Source organism: Solea senegalensis, linkage group LG3, assembly GCF_019176455.1.
Source record: "Solea senegalensis isolate Sse05_10M linkage group LG3, IFAPA_SoseM_1, whole genome shotgun sequence".
Taxonomy (NCBI): domain Eukaryota; kingdom Metazoa; phylum Chordata; class Actinopteri; order Pleuronectiformes; family Soleidae; genus Solea; species Solea senegalensis.
In genome coordinates this window covers 17,815,912-17,838,110 of record NC_058023.1, presented here as the reverse complement: position 1 = coordinate 17,838,110, position 22,199 = coordinate 17,815,912, and the positions used below count along the sequence as shown (strand labels likewise).

The following is a 22,199-nucleotide window of genomic DNA, read 5'->3' as shown; positions in this document are numbered from 1 at the left end:
ACAGAAACATAACATTTGTACTGAATTGTAATGTCATTCATTCATTATCACTATGCATGCCATTCATTTGTAGGTCTTTGGCTCTCTTAATTAAAAAAAATGTGTTTATATGCTCCATCACTTTTATGTTAATTCACATGCATTTATTGGCAGACTCATTAGTCAAGAAACAAATTAGTTTTAATAGGGATCTGTGATTGTTTGTATCGGTGCAGATATTTGTATAGTTTAAGGTATTGTAGCTGCTTTCACAAATGAAAGTCATGTACCTGAAACTGTCCATAAGGGCTTTAGTCATTCTGGACAGTTTCTGTGATTATTCCTGCCAAGTGCGTTTTCCAATGGCTGGATGACGTAGAAGTGTCACATGTGGGAATGTGGCAGGAAAAGGGTATTATGTATGTTCAACTCAGGCTCCACCCCTTGTTTGGATGTTCTAGACATTCTCCCGTGCTTGTGAACATATCTGACTAAGACAATCTCCTTTTGACTTTGTGCCAGAGCTATAGTTAGTGGTCTATGTGTGTGTGTGTGAGTGAGTGTGAGAGAGAGGGACACTGGCTGAGTAATATCTTATCCCTCTTCCACAGTACGGCTTCCCAACAGACCGACGGTCGATTGCAGCTGCCGTCTCTCCTCAGCCCATTACTGCGCAGTCACTGCAAGGCAAGACGGTGAGTCTTCAAGTGCCACACCCCCTCTCCCATCAAACACACACATACACACTTTGACATTCAACCCACTGATCACCTCCCCCAGTGAACTCGCCAAAGAGTGATTACAAGTTTGAGAATATCACTCCGGTAAGAAAAAAAAATTCTGCTGACAAAGTACTGACATTTTTCTTACTTCTGTCTCATTAGTTGCCTTCCATGTGCAAGTGCGCCAATCCAATAAAAGCAGTTAACTGATATCACTCAGTTATACTGATGTAATACCATTTATTTTTTGTAATTAAGGTGCTAGGGTAGGGTGGGTCATGTTTTGAGAATAAAAATATAACAACTATGCACCATATCACATTATCAACAGCATTTTTGCTAGGTCATCTGTGCAATTCATTATAATGGCCCTAAATAATCATTTCATAGGGTACACTCATTGTATTCTAGTTTTTGTTTTAGGGTTTCTATAATTTTTATGTGTATTGTTAAACCAGAGCAATGTCAATTGCATTTTTCACTAATGTTTAGTTATATTCACTGACTTCACTGACAATTTGACAATTTGAGACCAATACAAATTGAATTAGGATCAGGTTTGGGCTTATACTGGGTTCCATCACATTGGCTGGGCCAGTAAATAAATAAATAAACATATTAATAAAAAAGTTTTTGCCAAGTTATGCTTCATCAAGGAGCAAGGGCAGAGTGAAGACCCATGAGTCCAAAGCAGCTACAGAAAGTATTGATTTCTTTTAAATTATTTTTACTTATCAGAACTGAGAAAAAAAAAACAACCATACCTGTATGAAAGGTAACTTATAGGTAAACAATTGATCACCTCCCTAAAGAACTTCAATGCAAAAATACAACAAAGATGGAAGTCCACTTATGAATGAACAATAACAAAGACTGCAATTTCCTGGTGTGGCTGGTTGCAAGTTGATGGTCTTAAATTGATCCAGTCTATTTATTCTTGTACTAGGCAACCAATCTTCACCAAGTGTGAAACCTTGTGTCAATATATTTAAATGATTAGTGGTAACACATCAGACAAATGACCTTACCACTTTTACAATCCTATGACAGCTTAGAGTGGAATCCTCAAATTGGTTGCGTCTATGGCTTTCTGGTAGGAGTTGTCCTAACTGACGATGTTCAAAGTGTGATCTACAGCTTCAATTAAGTCACGCACATAATATCAGAACTTCTATATCAGATCACATAAAGCAACTGTGCTTTGTCCTTTACTGATACAATGTCCCAAGATAGATTTGAGACCTGTCCAGGGTGTACCCTGCCTTTCGTCCCCTATGTCAGCTGAGACTGGCTCCAGCAGCCTTATGACCTTCATGTGGAGGATAAAAGCGGTAGACTGATACAATGTCAGGAATTTGGGAAAATGTCAATTTAAAATATTTAAACTCCAGATACAAATGTCATGAATTGTCTCTGTACGATGTCAGTGTGTGAACAATATGTGCCATGTTTACATTACATTACATTAAAGGAAGAGCAATGCAAGAGCAACATTTGCTCTTATAGTGCAACATATAGAATGTAGTAATCTACGTATAACATCTCAAAAAGCCACTGTAGTATTTTGTCTCCTCTTAAAGTTCATCTGAGTCACTACATCAAGTTTGTGTTGATGTGGCAGCTCTTCTCTCCTCTGTGTGTGTTGCCGTGTGCAGCCTGAAGAGCTGACATTACTGCTGATCAAGCTCCGCCGGCAGCAGGCGGAGCTCAACAGCCTGCGGGAGCACACAGTAACTCAGCTAATGGCCCTGGGTTTGGAGGGGCCCAACGCCAAGGTCAGCACTGAGTGTATACATACATGTGTGCATGTACGCATTTATGTTTTCCAACCAAAATAACAAATACATTTGTCTTTGTGTGTCTGCGAGGGAAGGTTTCTTGTGTAGGCCGGCTGTTTGCTATAAATAAACTGAACTTGGTGATTGACAGTATAAATGGTACCTGGGATAGCCAGCTTACCTTGAAAGTCAGTAACATCACAGATTTAATATGCAAAGTCTAAAAGTTGTAATGAAGTCTGACATTAACACTTATTTTGATGAAAGAGTTGATAAAGTCATTTTATGTTAGTTGAATTAAGTAAAGTTAATAAAATTAAAAAAAAGTAAATGATGTGATAAATAATCATATTTTGCATGGACAAAGTGTTTGTGTAGACACTATCATCTTTGCTCACGGCAAAAACAATGTGGAGAAAAAAACTGAGGAGAAAGTGAAGCTGTTATGAGTCAGCAGCAACATTAAATGTGCTGATTTATTCACTTTTATATAATTAAACAGTCTGATATTTCTCCAGTTTATTTGGTGCTGCAGGATAACTAAACGCAATAATATTAATTGAAATCATCTAAAAGTGTACATCGGACAATGCAAAAGATAAAAAAAATAAATAATTCTTTGTAGACAACAAATTTGAGTGATTTCTTTTCCACAGAATTTATTTAAATTGCCTGTCTGTTTGGACAATATTGTCAACTCACCAGGTTCAATTTTGATTCTGCAGTGTTGTCTTGTGCAGACTGATGGGTGCAGTTTCATGCTGGGGAATTGGTGCCTTGGGTCTTTTTTTTTCATCTTCCCTTTTTTTGCATGTCGGCCAGAGGTTTCTGTGCAGTTGTGGTCCAGGATAGCATGGATGCATCAGAGCTGATGCATTAAACAACATTCCATTTGCGGCATAAGTTCTGGTTGGTACCCATCAGCGTACTGTTTCATTTATGATTGTTTAAGTATAACCTTAATGTGTATGTGGAATTTATTTAAAGTTATTTTATTATGCATGCACATTACCAGTAAGTGCACATCATGTCTGGCTTCAACCCTGTGTTGCAGAAAAAGATGTATAGCATGCTGTCATGTGTTTTGGAGTAAATGGCTTGAAGTAATGTGTGATTACTCTTGCCATCCAAATGATATGCATGTGAAGGGTTGCATTTTGGATTGTGGATATGGTAAATTGATCACGAGGCTTACATATTTATTATTTTTCCTAATTCAGTAAATAATTTCAATTTCTGCAATTTCTCAATATCCATACTTCTCTGTACTTGCGTGCTCCCGTACTTGTGAAACGTCATCAGCTTCAAGTCCTGTTCCAATTCACAAGTACACGAGCAGCGAGTACGGTTCTCATACCCGGAAAGTGTTCTCGCTCCGCCCGATGCATACTTGGTAAAACGGACTTGTGCGTACTTGGGAAAGCCATGTATCCACTTGAATGCATTTTGCCGGAACATAGCGGCAGAGAAAACAAATATATTTTAGTTATTTTTCCCGGAACACTGTTTTAAGATCCTTTTAGGTGAGAAATGAGTCATTTAGAATGTGGTTTGTGTATTAAGATACAACATATTTACAGTTTGGCTGCGACATTGTCGGAGGTGATCAGCTCCGTCTTTGCGGATGCTCGTGGACACAGTGCCTGGCACAGAGCAGCACTACCTAGGCCTGTCCTGTTGAAATGATCCACTGGCTCAGATGTCTCTGTCATTAGATACTTGGTGTGATCAATAGATTTGTTGTTGATGCATTATTTTGTTTTTAATGTAAAAGTAGAATTGGCCACCCGCCATTCAAACAATAGAACAAGGACTCCCATACTTGGCGAGTATGTACTCCAGTCGTGCTAGTACATCTTTGCATACTGAGAAACGACTTCTTACAGTGCAAGTTATTTCACATCAGTGCTGGTGTTTTTGAGTGGACAGCAAAGTAAGAATTTCATTGTACAGGGAAACGTGTTTCTTTACTGTGCATATGACAATAAACACTTTGAATTTGAATTTGAATTTGAATTGAAAAGAATGTATTCATCTACATATACAGTAATATTACAAACAGTTTGTCTCCTGACAGTACTGCTGATCAATATAACAGGGACCTTCGCCATAGTCCCTGTTATATGTTTTCAGTCCGTGATCACGGGATAACGATGTGAGAGAACGGGCCTTGTTGTCTCGTGGTCATGCACTAATTTTTCTCATTTAACAAATGAATTATTCCCTGATCTTGAGAAAAAGGACTGAAAAAATGTAGTAGCAACCATGACTCTCGGCTTCCGTGAAGTCAAGTCTTGCAAAAAGTATCAGTTTTATTGAAAAGATTGAAAATGACATACGAAAAAATTGACAATATAAAAGCTATTCAAAATCAACCTCTTCTTTTAAAATGCTGTTGTTCTTGAATAGCTACTTAAGCCTTCTTACTACTTGAATGCTGTATTAGCATGTACACACTATATTCCTTTTTTACATGACTCTACAGCAGAAAAAACACACCCACACCAGGGGAATATAATTTGACGCTTGTTCTTGGGAATTACGTCACCTTTTTCTGAACATTATGTTAATAAATCATTGATCAACATTATTCTCACAGAAAAGTAAATATAAAATATATGAATCTGCAGTTCCATATCTCCAAAGATCTATCACATCCATATTTTTCTTCTCTCTACAATCTTCTCCTGTCACCTGAAATGGGCCTTTGACTCCTCTTTTTTTATTCCCTTTCTCTGTCATCTCCCTCCTACTCCTGTCTGCTTCTGGCACTTTGCCTGGCTTCTCTCATTCTCATTCTGTGACTACTGCAGACTGATGTTCTTTCACATCACCTCCAAAGGAACCTTGTTTACTTGGACAGTCAGGTGAGATTGTCTGGGCCTACACATTGGTCCATGTCTGATTCTGGCTAATTTTGTACCCGTCTTTATTTCATTTTACTTTTTTTTTTTTTTCTAAGCTTGTCAGAGCATGCCATAGGTTATTCAAGTAAGGGTGGACCTATGTATTTATATGATTTAATGGCCATTGGTTTCATTTTGAAACCAATGTAAATTTTGGGTTAGGGCTGCAACACACTGAAAGAAATTTACACAAATGTCTTTCTGCAATATATAGAGGATTAGGATGTGAAATATCTTTTGTAATAGGGTATTCTGAGAAAGAAATTCTCAGAAACTCTTTTTTTTCCATTTTTCCATTTTCCAAAACGTTTTTTTCACAGAATCCTAATCCTCTACCATAAATTATAATATCATGTTGTGATATGAATTTTAACAGATTGTGGGATTGTGAAAGGTAGTGTATCATATTATCTTATTAGGTCATTCGCGGTTTGGGAAGCTACTGTCTTATAATAGTGAAACTAATCCAGAATAAATATGGTTTGCAGTGTGTCTGTCACTCACAACAATAAACTTGTATAACAAAGAAGGAACACTAAACTGGAGGAAATAGGATTTAAATGACATTATAGTGGATTGAAGCAGAAAAATAATTGCAAGTTCATCCAAGTGACCTTAATTAACATCAAATGTCTTCGTGAGTGCAGTGTGTGTGCTTAAACAATAACCTGTGCAGCCTTGTTTGGGTACAGAATTGTTAGCAGTAAATATAAAAAAGGGAAGTCAATGGGAAAATTCCCCCTCCATCGTCTTAACACCATATTACAGAATGCTGTGTGCCATGCTAATTGGAAGGCAAACTTAATTAGCGGACAGTTCAGAGAGGCAAAGCAGGTATTTAAATGTGCCGATTATTTTCCTGTAGATTTTGTATTCCCACAGTTTTTGCATTATTCAGTACAACTGCTTTGCTCTGAAAAGGTCATGTGCTTCGGTGAGACACCAGCCTCGGTCAGCATGTGTAGGAGTGACATCTACAACTAACTAACTACAACTACTACATGCTCGATGGGGTTGAGGTCAGGGCTCTGTGCAGGCCAGTCAAGTTCTTCCACACCAAACCTGTCTTTATATGCTTTGTGCACTCAGGCACAATAATGTTGGAATAGAAAAGGGTCTGCCTCAAACTGCTGCCACAAAGTTGGAAGCACAGCATTGTCCAACATTAAGTTTGTCCTTCATTGGAGATAAAGGGCACAGCCCAAAGCCTGAAACACCTGAATTCAATACTTAACAGGTGTGGCCAAATACTTTTGTCCATGTAATGTATGTTGGCACAGTCCTTTAATGCTAAACCAGAATCACTCAATATTTCACTGTTTATATCATGTTTCTTGCTCCATTGTTTCTCAATGATGTTTTCCCAGATTTCCCGGAAGTAACTACTGGTCATAGTATACCACATATCAACTGCTGCAAAATTAAAACCCATGTTAGATATTTATCTTAAAATTCATGTTGTTTGAGCTTGAAGCTTCAATGTGAAAGCAACCCGTAACATGTAACTAGCATAGCATCTAGCATAGAAATTTGGGCCAATTTAAAATAAATGTTGAAAACCTCCCTAAAACCTTTCAAAACCAGCCTTGAGGACAGTTCCAGGGCAAAACAACAAAACCGCATTATCTGGATCTGACCCAGTTTGGGTACTTAAAAGTGATCTACTCACTCAAACCAATGAAGATCCAAGGGCCATCTCCAGTGCATCATGCTCGTAATTTAATTTAAATCCATGACTGCTTGCAATCATTGCTAACTGGGGGTATTCAATGTTTTATCTGGTTGTAGTAAGGTCTTGAAGCATAGTGTCATGGTAGAACAGTACATTTTAAGACTAGGAATGGTTACTGAGTCACTCAATGACCATTGGATTACTTCCAGTTGTGTTATTATTACACTATTGTATCCTCTTTCTCCATGGTGTGCCACAAGACAAAGGAGAATGAGCCTCTAATCTTCATGATTCATACAATGATCGAGAACTCAGCACCGAGGCCACAACTCTACCAGCAAGTAAGGTCTTTGGCATGCTCTGGCTTGAGACTGTGTCAAGGCAGTCCACTTGTCTGTGGACATACTTTATTTTTTACTGTTGTTGGGTTAAAAACACTCAACAACCAATACAGTCCAATGTACTTCAATTGAAGAGTTCAGTCAAGTAATGTACACAATGTACACAACCTCATAAACCCTAAATAGCTTTCCCCAAATCAGAAATCTCTGTTGTTACTTAATGAACTCTTCCATTTTGAGTTGACTGAATTAAAACAGACTCAAACCAGATCGTTGCCCTGGTAGTCCAGTGGTTGTGTATTCAACCCCATCACCATCAAACCTCTTGTTTTACCACTTTGGATGCAATCAGTCCCAGATATCACTCAGCAGTCCTTCCCAGATGTCATCATTACATTATTTGTGGTTGCAGCCCCTCCTCTCCTCTCCCCTCCCTCCCTCTCCTCTCCTCTCCTCTCCTCTCCTCTCCTTTCATCTCACTGTCTCTCTCCATTCCCTGCCAGCATGTCAATGTTTTGAGCTATAAGGTTACTATTTGAGCTGACATTATGGGTCCCAAGTGGTTTTGTCCATCATTTCCATGGTGGCCCCACCTGTGTTTGCCCACTTTCAGCTCACATCCAATAGGTTGCTATAAGGATTGATAAGGACTTTTAGTTTAAACAAAGTCAAATCAACAAGTTAGAAGCTTAATAGAGATATTTAGTGTTCAGTGAAAGAGCCAGAATCAAAGAATATGTTTGTTTTGTTTTGGATTCAAATGTTTCCTAGAGTATATCAGTGAAAGACAATTGCCATTGTTCATTATACTCAAATCAAGTTTTCATATTAAACTTGAATACATTGCTAATATTAGAGCAGGATGAGTTATGATGTCATAAATCCAATCTGCTGGTAAAAGTTGAAACTCAGATTTTCAGTAAAGAGCGACAACATCAACGGTGTTCAAACTGCAGGTGTGGGTCAAACACATCACAGGGAAATGTGATTTGTGTGCATGTGTTCTCTCAGGCTACACCTCCATCTGTCTTTCTCTGCATTACACTGTTCAGCTACAGTCTCTGTGGTAACACCTGGGTAAACAGCTTCAAGGGAAGCTACACGAGATTAGTGAATATCCCCCATACGCTCATCCCTTCATCCCCTCACTCACTGCCTCTGGGATGAACAGCAAGAGGGAAATGATGAGTGTCTTTTCTCCAGCTGCAATCTTTGGGGGCAAATGAGAATCTTTTTCAAAATTCTGTATGATTCTCATTATTGATAGCAGATGATATGTCCAGATGTCCCTTTGATTAACATAGATTATGTCCTCATTATGCATTGGAAAAAGTAAATTAGAAAGATTTGTCATTCTGTCCCCCAAATAAAACAGCATTCTGGGTAGAGAACTCTTCATGGCTGCAGCTCTCAGCTGTCCCTCCTAACAGATGTGCAATTGTTGCCCCCTGCTGCCTATTTCTGACTGTGCCTCCTCCTTTCAGGTCAACACAGAAGACAATACAGTTGTCCAGCACACAGAGGAGGCTGACCTAGACGTAAGACACACACACACACGCACCTTTACAGATACAGGTTTTTGTGTAGATTTATGTTATATTAACATTAAATTCATGTGTGTCTTTGTGTGACAGACCAAGCTGAGCAGACTGTGTGAGCAGGATAAGGCAGTGAGGATGCAGGAGGAGAAACTGCAGCAGCTACACAGAGAGAAGGTACAGCACTGTGTGTGTGTGTGTCAATGATGTGTCCTCACTAAGATATAAAAGCAAGTGTGTTAATGCGTGTGTTTACATGATAAAACGCTTCAGTTTTGTGTGTATGTGGAAGTGACTTATATTTAGCTTCTTATAGATAGCTAACCGTGCTATGCATGTTCTCTGTGCCTAAAACCCACATGTGAAAGACAAGCACAAAGGCTCACTGTCCTAAGTCCATAAAGACAATCAATGATTTAACATCAAAGCACACATGAGTTGTTGGTCCATTTCTGCCTCCATCGGTAAGTTCATGTGTCATTTTGTATCCTCGGCGTTTGAAATCCTACATTCAGATTTACCTGAGTGACACAAACTTACCAAATGAGACTGCACTGAATGAGCAACTGCTGTTTCCCTGCAAGCTAAACACATTTTTTTAAGCAAGGATTACATTCTGTGTTCAGATTTGTTCTGTTTCTCCTTTTTCTAGCTGCAAACATACATTATTATTATTATTATTATTATTATTATTATCATTATTGTTATTATTATCATTATTATTATTATTATAAGATAGTGAACAGGTGGTATAGATTTCATTATGCTAAGACATTTTTATTGAGAGTGTGTCTACCTGTCTCATGTGGGTCTAAGCACAGGGGGCACACACTGCACAGTCAGCTATATGTAAGACTCTGACTGTGTGTGACTACCTTATACAAATGCATTTTAAAGAGCCTAAACTGCCACTTTAAGGTGAAGATGTGTTTCAAAATTTGATCTAAATCCCAATGTTATGCCCCCTGAAGTAATGTGACTGTGTGTGTGTGTGTGTGGCAGCACACGCTAGAGACAGCCCTGCTGTCAGCCAGTCAGGAGCTGAGTGACCAGAGCGGCAGTGGAGCAGCAGCCACACAGAGTCTGGTCCAGCAGAGGGACGTGCTACAGAATGGCCTGCTGAGCACCTGCAGAGAGCTGACCAGAGTCAACGCTGTGAGCACAACACACACCACACATACTCCTTACTGTGAGACAGGTGGAGGGGGTTTATCGATGAGAAGCTCTTCAAGACAGGAGGCGTCCAGTGGTAGTTCCCAGGAACACAGTGGCCTCAATAGTTGAGATGTAGTAGAAGTTTCAAGAACTGTTTCTTGAGTCAAACCCACAGGGGACGGTCACACAGAGACACTGGAGATCGCTGGAAACCCTTTGCCCTGTTTTCTTATTTTCTTCAATCTGGCTGTCGTGTTCTCTACATGTGCACCTCATGGCATGTTTTACCAACAGTTCTTCAACATGCAAAAAAATGATTATTATTGTTGTCATCAACTCACTGCAGAGATGCAGAGACACAGTACTCATCAGTATCACAATTGACAGTCATTAAAGTGTAATTTAACTGTGGTGTAAAGACTAGAAAAATAACTACAGACCATTTACCATTACCATTAAACACCTACACATTACAGATTTGTGTGAGATATTCCATTTATACACGTATCCTACTGTGTCTCTAGTCAACCCCCAGCTACTGCATTCAATTTTAAACTCTGAAGTCGGAGGTGGCTTGAGGAGGACTAGAGAGAGTAATGATTGGGGCCAGCCCAGTGTCAGTATAGGACGTAAACCAAGATCCACTGTCCGTGCCTTACCTGCCAGCCCACCCCCCAGCCTGCGGTAATAAATATGATTCAGCCAGCCCAGTGTCAGTATAGTTAATCAACCAATGGGCCTGTGTTCAGCCTGTTAGTGTTGGCCGGCCTTAAGGTGGAAAACAAGATCTGTGTCAGCCACTGAGAAAATGCCTGGTATGCCAGATTACCAGTCCAGCCCTGCACTCTGTTGGATAATCAGCACTCAGTATCACCCAAATTAAAACCAATGTTTGTGTCCACCTGTGTTGGTAATAAATAGCCAATTTGGCAACACCTCTGTGACCTCTGAACTTTTGTGACCATTACTGTGCAAGACTCATCAGGTCAGTTAGCGACTATACCCGATCGCATTCTAAAATATCATGTTTGAAAAATATAAAAGTACCAAAGAGTCATCGTACCAAAAAGAAAACAAGGCAATATCTCAAGAGCTGCCTTTGTTTTGATTTTATGGAAGTTTATTTATATGGTAGCTGTCTATTTCTGCATATAAACCTTTGTAATTATTCGCTTGATTCTTTTGGTGTGTGTGCATGCAGGTGTTAAGGTTGGGGGGCCTGGCTTGTCTATAAAAACAAACAAAAACAAAGACAGAAGTCATTGTTTTTGGTCCCAAAAACGCGAGGCTTGATGTCAGTGGCCAACTTGACTCAATGACACTAAAAACCACAGACCAAGCCAGAAATCTTGGTGTAGTTGTGAACTGAGACCTGAATTTTAACATTGAAAACATTATTGTTTACTGCAGTTTTCTGATATTGCCAATTTTAACCACTTTAACTGTCATATATGCTTGTTTAATGATGTTTCATGATTTTAAATTACATTCCAATGTTATGTTAATTTTAAGTCGACAGATGCTTTATCTGTTCGGTGTTTCTCCGAGTTAAAAGGGGACTGATTAGAAATGGGAAGAACAAGTAAAAGAGCACTTGTCGAGTCTTGGAGACTGAGGGGACCTGAGTGGGAGTGTAAGCACTGTGACTTTTTCATATAGGGGACAAATAAGGGAGGGCAAACACAGAACAGATGAAACATTCTTTGTGTGCTTGATTTTAAATTGTTTCTTGTTTTTATTTCTATCATTTATTTTTAATTGATTTTGGTTTGATTTCCAATGTATTTACTTGCCTCTGTAAAGCACTATGAATTGCCTTGTGTAAGAATAGCGCTACACAAATAAACCTGCCTTACCTTGCCTTGACTTTGACACAAGCGAGGGGGGCTTCAGAGAAAAAAAGGTTTGGAGCCACTGATGTAGAGCATAAAGCACTGCACATATTTGGGCACGGACATTGTGTGATTGACAAATATACTGTTCAATAAGTTACAGATAATGCGCTCTTCTAGGCTCCATCTCTGATCATCTAAATATGGTTGTGGTTTCAAAAACTACACTCCAGGCTGCAAAATGGACTTCACAAACCATTCACTTTATCAGAGTAGAGGTCATTCACTATGACAGAAGCAACTTCCAGAGGGAAAAATATGACCTTTTTGAGCAGAATTCCAAGTACTAACTGTGCCGCTCTGTTTCTTTGTGCAGCCGGTTGTATTGAAGATCAATTTTTCTTAGAAGTACGGCTCAGAAAGTCCCATTGACACAATTAATTCATCGCTGGCATACCTGAGAGTAGACAGAAGACAACCAAATTAGTTCACTTACTCACTCACTCACTAACTCATCTTCTACCTATGGTCAATTTAGCATGTCCAATTTGCCTAATCCCTAGATCTGCATGTTTTTGGACTGTGGGAGGAAACCAGAGAACCTGCAGAAAACCCACGCACACACACGGGGGAAACATAAACTCTGTGACCTGTGACACAAAAATAAACATTGTTTCAGACTAAGCTCTCCCTCGTTGGCTCAAAGTAGGTTTTCAGGGGAGTTTGTGTCCTATTTAGGACTCCTCTTCGCTCCCCTGTAATTGGAACCATGTATGCTGGACATAATATGATAAGTCTTTTGGAAAACAGGAAGTAAAAATGAATGTCACACCTTGATGTTGGCTGGTGTGCTGGTTCCAGGAGCTGGAGCGCTCCTGGAGGGATTATGACCGGCTGGAGGCAGACGTCACTCTGGCCAAGTCCAACCTGCTGGAGCAGCTGGAGGCCCTGGGCAGCCCACAAGTAATTCACGCACACATGCACACACACACACTTTCTCGGGTGGTTAAGCTTTTAACAGTATTTTTGCATGTATGTCTCCTCAGACAGAGCCTCCGAGCCAGCGCCACATCCAGATCCAGAAGGAGCTGTGGAGGATCCAGGACGTGATGGAGGCTCTGACCAAAAACAAGCCGCAGCGTCGCACAGATAACAGTGAGAGTCTCGAATAACACTTATTCTCAGATTCATGCCATCGAAGTTTGGGTTGCGTGTGCTACAGCACATAGACATGAGGCAACTGCCCGCTACCTTGTACCCTCTGCGCATGCATGAGAAGTAATTTGTCATGAGAATATCAGATTATGGCAAAAGGTTTACACAGGAAGTAGTAAAAAAAATAAGTCAGTGGCCTTTTTTGAAAGCCAGATCGAGAGAAGGTGGTGCAGAGGGCCTAGGTGTCAATTATGTTTTTAGCTGCACATATAGTGCACTAAAATAGTGCACTATATTGCACTAAAATAGTGCACTATAGTGCACTAAAACTAAAGAAAACATAAAAAAAAATTTTTTCCAAGAATAACTACTAAAATGAAAGATAACATAAAATGTGTTTATGGTTTTACTACAACAATAAACTAAATACTATTAAAATTAAAAAAAAACATGAAACGGTATATTTATTTCTATGAATAGCACAACAAAACATTATATATAATTGTTTGGACAGGAACATTTTCGTCACACACATTTTGCATACTCCCTCAGTCAGGTCTGATAATATTGCTCGAGAGAGAGTCTGTTTCCACATGGATCACAAAGATGGGAAATGGGGAAGATTAGTAACATCCACAAGCAGAAGAGAAACCAGTTTAGTCTATGACATCTGGAGAATATGTGCATCATTTTTCTCACAGAAAGACTTTTATGACTGGAAATGAAAGTCCATAGAGAAAATCAGTGCATCACTGCACATGAATCAGACCAGTACTTTCTGTGTCATCGTGAGATCAAATCCCGCATTTTCTCCATGGACTTCGGTGCAGGAGAGTCAACAATGAACAAACTACAATTTTCAGCTTGAAAAGGCTGTTTAACTGCGAGACAGAGCAGCAAACACACTCTAATGTTATAGTAGACTTAAGCAGGCTTTTATTTTTTTAGGTGAGCTTTTTTGTTAAGTCAGTTAAATCTGTGTTTCAGTAAGAGGGAGCATCCTGAAGTATCGCTTTAAGATACTGAAGAAAACCCATCTTGAGAATATGATTACAAATACTTTTAATGTGTCCTTTGTTATACATAATGCTCAAGTAACTTTCCAATTGTCTCTCTTTGCTTTTTATTCAGCAGATTTCCCTGGTTCTAAACCGCTCTCTAGTGAACAAAAGAATGAGGTAAGGCAGTGTCCCAGCACACACTGCACACGTTAAACCTCCATATTATACCACTCTTACTCTCGGATTATTCAAATATGGCTTTTGTCATGTGTCTCAAAAGCCTCTTTGAAGGGAGAATGTTTTGTTTTCACGATTTCGATTTCCGTTTATTATTTAACAAACGTGTTATGTATATGACTGATCTGTTGTGTTCCAACTACACATGGAACGCACCATTATTCCAGCATCCTGAAGGTGGCTGTGTGAGACTCATGAGGCTTTAAAGCAGCTTCTACAGTAAAATCCAGTAACGATTTCCTCGGAATGAGCTCTGGTGTGTTGTTAACAGACAGTGCTACCGCCACTGGCCCTCAACCCCCCCATAGTGGAGGGCAACAACGTGCCCCCCCGCCCGCCACTCCCCCAGTATTACGACTCGTCCGAGCGGCCTCACAAGCCGCCGCCGCCCCACCACCACCACATGCATACCAGCGGCCGCCTGCCCCCCCATACGGCGCGCCCCGAGGACCGCAAGGCTGGCCCCAGGAATGCCGCGCACAGCGTAAGGACGACCGCCACGTGCCCTCCCCCATATGCGTACTCCCTCCATCACGTGACCGTCATCAGTCCATGCTCTGCTTGTCATCATTGTCATACCTCAGCTCCATCCTAAATACTGAAGTAACACAGTCATGTGATTCATTCATCACCCCGGCCCCCCCAACCAGCCCACGCTCTATCCAGTCACCACTGTTGCTCACCTATAGTTGTCCCGCCTCCATGGAGTCATCAGACCATTTCCATCATTGTGAAGATCATTTAATGTGTAGTTAAGTTAAGTTTGCATCCAGTGTCTAGTATCTACACACAGGTGTTATAGGACTTGAGTCTCACTGACCTAATTTGCATAACTTGACTCAGACTCGAGAGCTGATGACTTGGACTTGACCTTTGAGAAAGGACAGTTGGAGACACAGACTTTTTAAATGATAACTTGTTGTGTTGTTAAACTTCAACTTTTCTTTTTAAGATATATACACTGATATTCATAAAAAGACCTTTTACAGTTTCAGAATTGATTATTTATTTTAAATCTAAATCAATCTGAACAGAAGAATTGACATGTTGTCATAGCTTTGCTGCTTATTCTTGTGACAAAACATTTTTACTTATTTAAAATAAAAATTGCATTACTCGGTATGAAATTGTAACTTTCTTCTTAACATCTTAAATGATTTCATCTTCAGAATATCATAATCTTCTGAAATAACTGTTTTTTTTAAATTACATTTGTTAAATCACACAGTTGCAATAAAATTAAGATGTAATTTCAGAGGATTGTGATATTCAGAGACATAATGATCTTATAATCATTATGAGTATTGTTTCTTCAAATATTAATAAAATGAAATGTTTTACCCTGTGATCTTTGCACATGCAAAAATATCTACAGTTGTGAAAGTGACATTTGGGAAATTCATTTCTAAGAAATGATCCAAGTCAACAAAGCTTAGAGGTTCACTCTTTAGTTCAGCTGTGTATCAGAGGAGTAAGTGTCTGTTCTGACCTGAGCGATGTCTCTTTCCTCCTCACAGCAAGCTCCAGACTATCGTCTGTATAAGAGTGAGCCTGAGCTGACCACAGTGAAGGAGGAAGTGGACGAGGCCAACGGAGAGGACAAGGACAAGACAGAGAGCTCAGAGAGTAAAGACACCTCAGTGTCAAAAGGTACCACTGTAAAACTTTTCATATGGAAACCCCAGTGTGGTTGTCTGCGTGTCTTGTGACGTTGAACAGGAAGTTATACTTGTCCTGTTGTTTATTTTTGGGAATATTTATTTATTTTCTGGCTGTGTGATGAGTGCGTAACTGGACCAGACAGGGAACCCACTTTTTAAAGGTGTCAAACTGTCATGTCCCAAATCACAAAATAAATAGTGACAGGGAAAAATGCGTTCATAAGGTAGCGGCTACTTTACAGCCACATCTGTAACACCTAATATATTGTTTATTTTGGTAAACAAATCATTTCCACAAAGAGAAATGTTTCTTTGGGGACTGTAAAAAAATACCCCGCTACCCATATGTGGGTCCCAACAATGTTTGGGAAGGACTGTACCAACCATGCAAAAGCTCAGGGGTGCTGCTCCGAGAGACCGTAATGATACAACTATTCTTTAAAGAAAGCCACAGCAATGAGCAGTAGGTTTATTATACAAAACATTGGCCTTTTTCTTCTTTTATCATAAATAAGTCCACACACCTGACTTTAGTATAGTTTAGCCTGTACTTAATCTGTAAATCAGAATGTTTCCTGTTTCTTTAAACATTCTTAAAACACGTTTAAAATCTCCTCTGTCACAGTGTGAGCAGTTATCCCGGCTGTAGTGTTTGTTTGCTAATGTGTGAGTGACAGGGTTCTGCCTCCATTGTCCCCCACACAGGTCCCCCCTGCCCAGTGGGCATCGTCCCTCCCAGAACCAAATCCCCCATGAGCCCTCCTGAGTCCTCCACCATCGCTTCCTACGTCACCTTGAGGAAAACCAAGAAGCCTGAATCCAGATCAGTAAGTGCTGCCTTTAACATCAACACAGGCACACATGATGGAATTGACTAACTTCTTCGTCTTTATTCATTTTTCAAAGCCGTTGCTTGTTTGCATTAGTTTGTAGAGTGTTAACAGGCAAATATAGTGATAAACAGTGTTGAATTGAAAATTGAAAAGAATTGAAAAACATAGAAGCATGCAAAACGGTGACTGACTGGCATGGAAATAAAGCGGTAGACAATGGATAGATGGTTGTTTACGGTGGTGTCCTAAAAATATGTACTCTGAAACTGTAGGGGGAGCTCCATAGAGACAAGGCAAACCATTAACCAGACTTGCAAAGTTCCACTTTAATCACAGTTCAAAGTTCTAGATTTCCACCACTCTTCTTCTGCTGATAAATTCTTCAACACAGAAGTTCTTTTTTTCTTCTTCTGCTAATAATTTCTGGCAGGCTGTACACTGAGAGGTGTAATGCTTCCTACCACAGTTTGAAGTCATGCTTTAATCCTCATCTCTTAATCCCTCTGAAATCTTTCTCTCCCTCTATGTTCCTCTCTTCATTGATGTTCAAAGCTCTTCAAAGCAGCTCATAGTTCTCCACCCAACTGCCCTCTAGTCTCTTCAGTCTCTTTTCATAATGTTGTCCTTTATTCTGACCCTCACACTCATTCTCATTCATAAATCTTTCTGCATTTCCCCATAAACAAAGCAATGGTAATGTGGACTGTTATGTGCTCCTGTGCAGGATCGACCCAGGAGTGTACTGGATCATCTGGGCTTCGGGGAGCGAGAGGTTGGCAGAATGAGGATGAGTGTGGAGGAACAGCTGGAGAGGATGAGGAGAAACCAGGAGGCTTCGTCACTGCGAGAGAAGAGGAGGGAAACCCCATCCCGCTCACCGTCTTTCAACAAGGACAATCCTTTCCTAACCCTGCAGGTCAGAACAAAACACAGTACACTAGCCCTGTTAACAGGGTTTCTTATAATAGAATGTGCCTTGAGATAATAACTCAGTGCTATACAAATAAAATTTAATTGAAAATGCACTCAATGCCTCAAACAATCAATTTGTTTCCTTGTCATTGTCAAACTTCTGGAATGTCTTGCCTGCCTCACACTAGAGGATTTTCAAATCTGACTTGATTTTGGGAGACCACATACACAACTAACTTTGCTTCTGAACTGATCCGAAACATTGAACACTGAACGTTTAAATCTTGAGAAAGCAAAGAGAAGACGATCAATACACGGTAAATGTACACTCCTGTATTTAAATGTTGCTTTGGGACAATGTGAGACAAATGTAATACATTATTGTAGATATTATCATCAATATGTTTATAATGGTAGAATAATGAAACACACAGATGTACTTCCAGCTACCTTAGAATTCACTGGCCTCTGCGTGTGTCTCTCGGTTGTTTGCGTGTGGGACTGTGTGTGTGTGTTTTGGCGTGTTTCCACCGCCTCGCCTTAGCACAACACTGCAGGTTGTGTTTCCACTAGCCTAGTACCTGCTACATGGCATCGTCAGACTGCCGACACAGGAAGAGACGTCTAACACAAGAATCAAGCCGAACAGTGCCAAACTGTAGTAGTTAAAAAGTTCTAACGATCCTAAAAAACGTGGGTTAATCTCCAACAGTTACCAAGGAAATGTCTACATTTTAAATATTTAACAGAGGAGTCTGGTGTATTTAGGGACAGCATTGCTGATCAGGAGCGGCATCACAAACCTTGCCATTGTATTTCAGTCCAGTGACTGTGCTCTGGTCATGGGGGAAGTACTGATTCAGAAAACAACTGCTTTACAAAACAACATGTAAAAAGTCACCGTCACAGTTTCATTCCGCCGTGCAGTGATGACTCTGCTCACGTTGAGTATAGGTACTTTATTGTAGTGGAAAATCAACCTGTGCCATGCCGTGCCATGCCATGGAAAAGGGCCATTTGTGTGTGAACTCCCGCAGAATACATACATGTTAGTTAAAACCACATTTACAGAAACGGTTACGTACATCATTTTTTCAGTACATTTTGTTTTGGGGACTTTCCAAAGCTCTGAGGAAAATGATTACCTTCAACTTTTGGGAATTTTTAATGTAGAGGGGCCTTTTACAGCAACACACTTACCGTATAAGAGCAAATCTTCGGAGTGAAGGGTGTTCATCAGTACAATCGTTTTTTATACTGCTTTCAACTGTTTGTGCACATACTTTCAATATAGGCAGTTTCTCATATTTTTTTGTCAAGAATGTTTTTTTGGACCACATTTTGGTTGTCCTTGACCTATGTGTGTGTGTGTGTGTGTGTGTGTAGAGCCGGGCTCAGGCAGAGGGAGCCTGTGCAGACCCTGCAGAGCTGGAAGCAGCTTTGCAGCAGCTAAAGTTGTCTCACATGGAACAGAGCAGGACAGCTGCTGGGACTCACACGGTCAGTGCACTGACACACTCATTCACAGATATTGTTTGCACATATTTAATGTCAAATGTCACAATTAGGCAACCAATTCCAACATTTTCTTATTCTTTAAATAAAAAAAGTCTAAAACTTTGACAAAAGGAAGTGCTAATTAGTATGTTTTGTATGTATCAGTTGTCAATGGATTGATCGTCATGGATTCTCTATCTATATCCAGGATATGCAGAGAGCAGAGGAGCTGAAAAATGACAGTTGTCAGGAGATGCAGCAGTGCAGACCCATGACCCTGGGGAATGTGAAGGAGCAGAAGGTGGAGATAAACAGCCTAGACAGTGAGGTACTGTAACAATGCACAGCTACAGTGGACAAGGCCTCAATGTGTGGCTGTTAATCTGAACAAGAAGCCAAGCTTTGTGTTAGAATAAATTGAGGAATGGGGAAGGCTGTAACAGCCACAATTTAGTTATTCTGCAATGCGTTTTTTCTTGTCCATCTTCATTCAGTGGTGAAAACACACACAGCTTCTCGAAGCACCGGTAACAGTGAGGAGCTGAAAAAACAACAAAAGCACTGGCATGTGGTGTCACCGCACCCTAACTAGGAATCTGTTCGCAGCAATCAAACAACCCTAAGTTAAATATAGTTTATGGTTAAGAAAATGTTTTGCAATATTATTGCAAAATTTTTCAGACTGAATATATGTGATTGGTCGATCGCGGTGGATTTAAAGGGACAGTGAACTCTGACAGGTAGAATCCAGCACCAGTCTCGTTCATTTTTGCTGCATCGTAGGCTATGGTCCATAGAAACTAAGAGCTCAGCTCTAAGTTTAGGCCCAAATGCACACAAATACATCCTGAATGTGTCTTCATTCAAAAAGAAAGGACGGAAAGGAGCGCTGTGGATCTTTAGTATAACCGCAAAATTAATCGTAAACACGGGAAAGAACATGAGCGTGAACATAGATGGAGAGACAGCATGGCCTAGCATTGTGTAATTTAATTATAGTTGAATGAAATGAAACTACAGCCGGAGGGTTCACAGTCAACAGATGGTGGAGGATCTAATTATCCAGCAGCTCTCTTAAATTCACCATGTGTAATCCCAAATCAGCCTGCCACACTGCAGCTAACCAGCTACAGTAGCATCTTTTTGTAATCTGAAGTAATAACAAAGGATTTGTAGGAAAGCCGAGGAAGACAGGTTGACTTTAAGGGGTTTATCCTATGGTTTTAGCCACAATTAGTAGCTGCTTCTGGGCTACTCTCCAGTTGGAAGCAACCAATCAAGCTCCATGGAAATAATTCTTTGTTTATTTCTTTATGTATTTTTAATTTATTTGTACTGTGACCTTCTTAGAGTCTGTAGTTTATATGTTGGGGGCTACTGTAAAAACATTGTAGTGCAACATGGCAAACTTTCTCCTGATACAGACATTAAGGGCTTATTCTAAGGTAACAAAAACACATGGAATAATTATAAATATTGATAGTAAGTTTCTGAAACCTGTATTGTCCAGAAAGGCCATCAGGGGGTGTCTCTACTGGTTTGTATGCAAGTCTATGAGAAATACAGAATGACATCCTTTTATGTATGAATGTCAATGCCATAGTTAAAGAATTGTGTGTTTGTGTGTTTCTAGCCGTGTGAAAGTCAGAGGGTAATGATTCTGGACCTGGGCACGAAGCCTCAGCATGTTGAGATCATGAACCTCGAGCCCTTTGAGGATGATGACAGCAGGAAGCAAGATCTGACGAGCTCACCCACAAACACCACCACAGAAAACAGGTAGGTGAAAACACCAAAACGTCTGGTTAACAGCAGAATGTCAAAGGCCAACTCAACTCCTTTGATTAATGAGGCTGGTCATCATCAACACACACTTAAATGACCACGTGAGATGAGTCTGGAAAGGGTATAGTCACCTCCCACTTCCAAGAAGCATGACCAATGGACATAGATTAAAATGTATGCAACTGGATAGACCTAGGTATAATGCTGTGCTCACACCAGACGTGATCGAGTCATCGTTTGGTCTGTGCGTTGACTTACACGCTGGTCTTGCTGTCTTTAAGGTGGTCTTGACATCAACACTGTCAGTAAAATAATAAAGCTACCAATAGCAGTCTACACTTTCAAGATCTAGTGTGTAAGAATGTGTGAGATCTAATGGTGAGAGTAAGGAAGGTAACCAATAAAGGTGTTAGCCACTGTTAGCCAGCATATAGCAATTAGAAACTAAAATAACACATTTGAACTTACTGATGTAGGCAGCAGTGGATCAACAACTCTTGTGTGTTGTGATGTAAAATTGCTGAATTTCACTACAAATTCTGGTGTGGTGTGAACGTGGCTTACAAAACAAGACAAACTTCAGTTTCTAGTCAGAGAAGACTGTCAGTGTGTCAGTATCTTTCCATACACTCCAGTGCAGAGGAATAATCACTCTCCTGTTTATTAAAAGGTACAAAAAACATTATAAAATAGTCCTCAGATGACTGTCCTTCACCTCCTGTCAGTCAAAAGAATACTGAAAACATCTCGATGAGGAAAAGACATTTTCAGCTCTTCTGTCAGAGATGAAATGCTCTTTATCAAATTGATGCTGTGCCATTTCTTCAGTTTTACACAGTGTGCTGCCTCTGCTGATTGTAGTCTCCAGACGCCAGACCCTGAGACATCCAGCCCTGAGCCCAAGGAGGAGGAGGCAGAAATGACGCAGCAGACCAGCAGAGGGCAGAAGCTGGAGAGGAGCCTGGACTCTAACAACCAGCTGACGGCAGACAACAAGAAACACAACAACAACAACAACATGTTGGCTTGTAAGTGAGCTGTGGCACGTGTGACCTTCACAGCGGACAGTTGAGAAGTTATAGATCCATGTTATGTTGGAGGAAAGCAGAGCCAGACAATCAGGGTCGAGTCATCGTCCACGTTCTGATGAGAGTGTATCAGGGTATGATGCTGTCACACCGAGTAGGATCATGCA

At 40.2% G+C, this 22,199-nt stretch overlaps 1 protein-coding gene across 2 annotated transcripts in view; it reads left to right on the top strand.

The window, feature by feature from the left end:
• The window catches only part of LOC122765833 (pleckstrin homology domain-containing family A member 5-like), a 138,727-nt gene that overhangs the window by 111,016 nt on the left and 5,512 nt on the right, over positions 1–22,199 (top strand). Inside the window, exons 11-28 of one of the 2 annotated variants that reach the window (XM_044020271.1) lie at positions 591–674; positions 2,357–2,476; positions 5,293–5,346; positions 7,318–7,398; positions 8,883–8,936; positions 9,033–9,113; positions 9,939–10,091; positions 12,785–12,886; positions 12,970–13,078; positions 14,210–14,256; positions 14,588–14,800; positions 15,834–15,966; positions 16,683–16,804; positions 17,535–17,726; positions 19,109–19,222; positions 19,428–19,547; positions 20,853–20,998; positions 21,833–22,032. In XM_044020271.1, coding sequence (XP_043876206.1) covers positions 591–674; positions 2,357–2,476; positions 5,293–5,346; positions 7,318–7,398; positions 8,883–8,936; positions 9,033–9,113; positions 9,939–10,091; positions 12,785–12,886; positions 12,970–13,078; positions 14,210–14,256; positions 14,588–14,800; positions 15,834–15,966; positions 16,683–16,804; positions 17,535–17,726; positions 19,109–19,222; positions 19,428–19,547; positions 20,853–20,998; positions 21,833–22,032 — 2,125 coding nt within the window. The remainder of the gene's footprint in view (positions 1–590; positions 675–2,356; positions 2,477–5,292; positions 5,347–7,317; positions 7,399–8,882; positions 8,937–9,032; positions 9,114–9,938; positions 10,092–12,784; positions 12,887–12,969; positions 13,079–14,209; positions 14,257–14,587; positions 14,801–15,833; positions 15,967–16,682; positions 16,805–17,534; positions 17,727–19,108; positions 19,223–19,427; positions 19,548–20,852; positions 20,999–21,832; positions 22,033–22,199) is intronic. The other variant, XM_044020270.1, reaches the window with a different exon arrangement.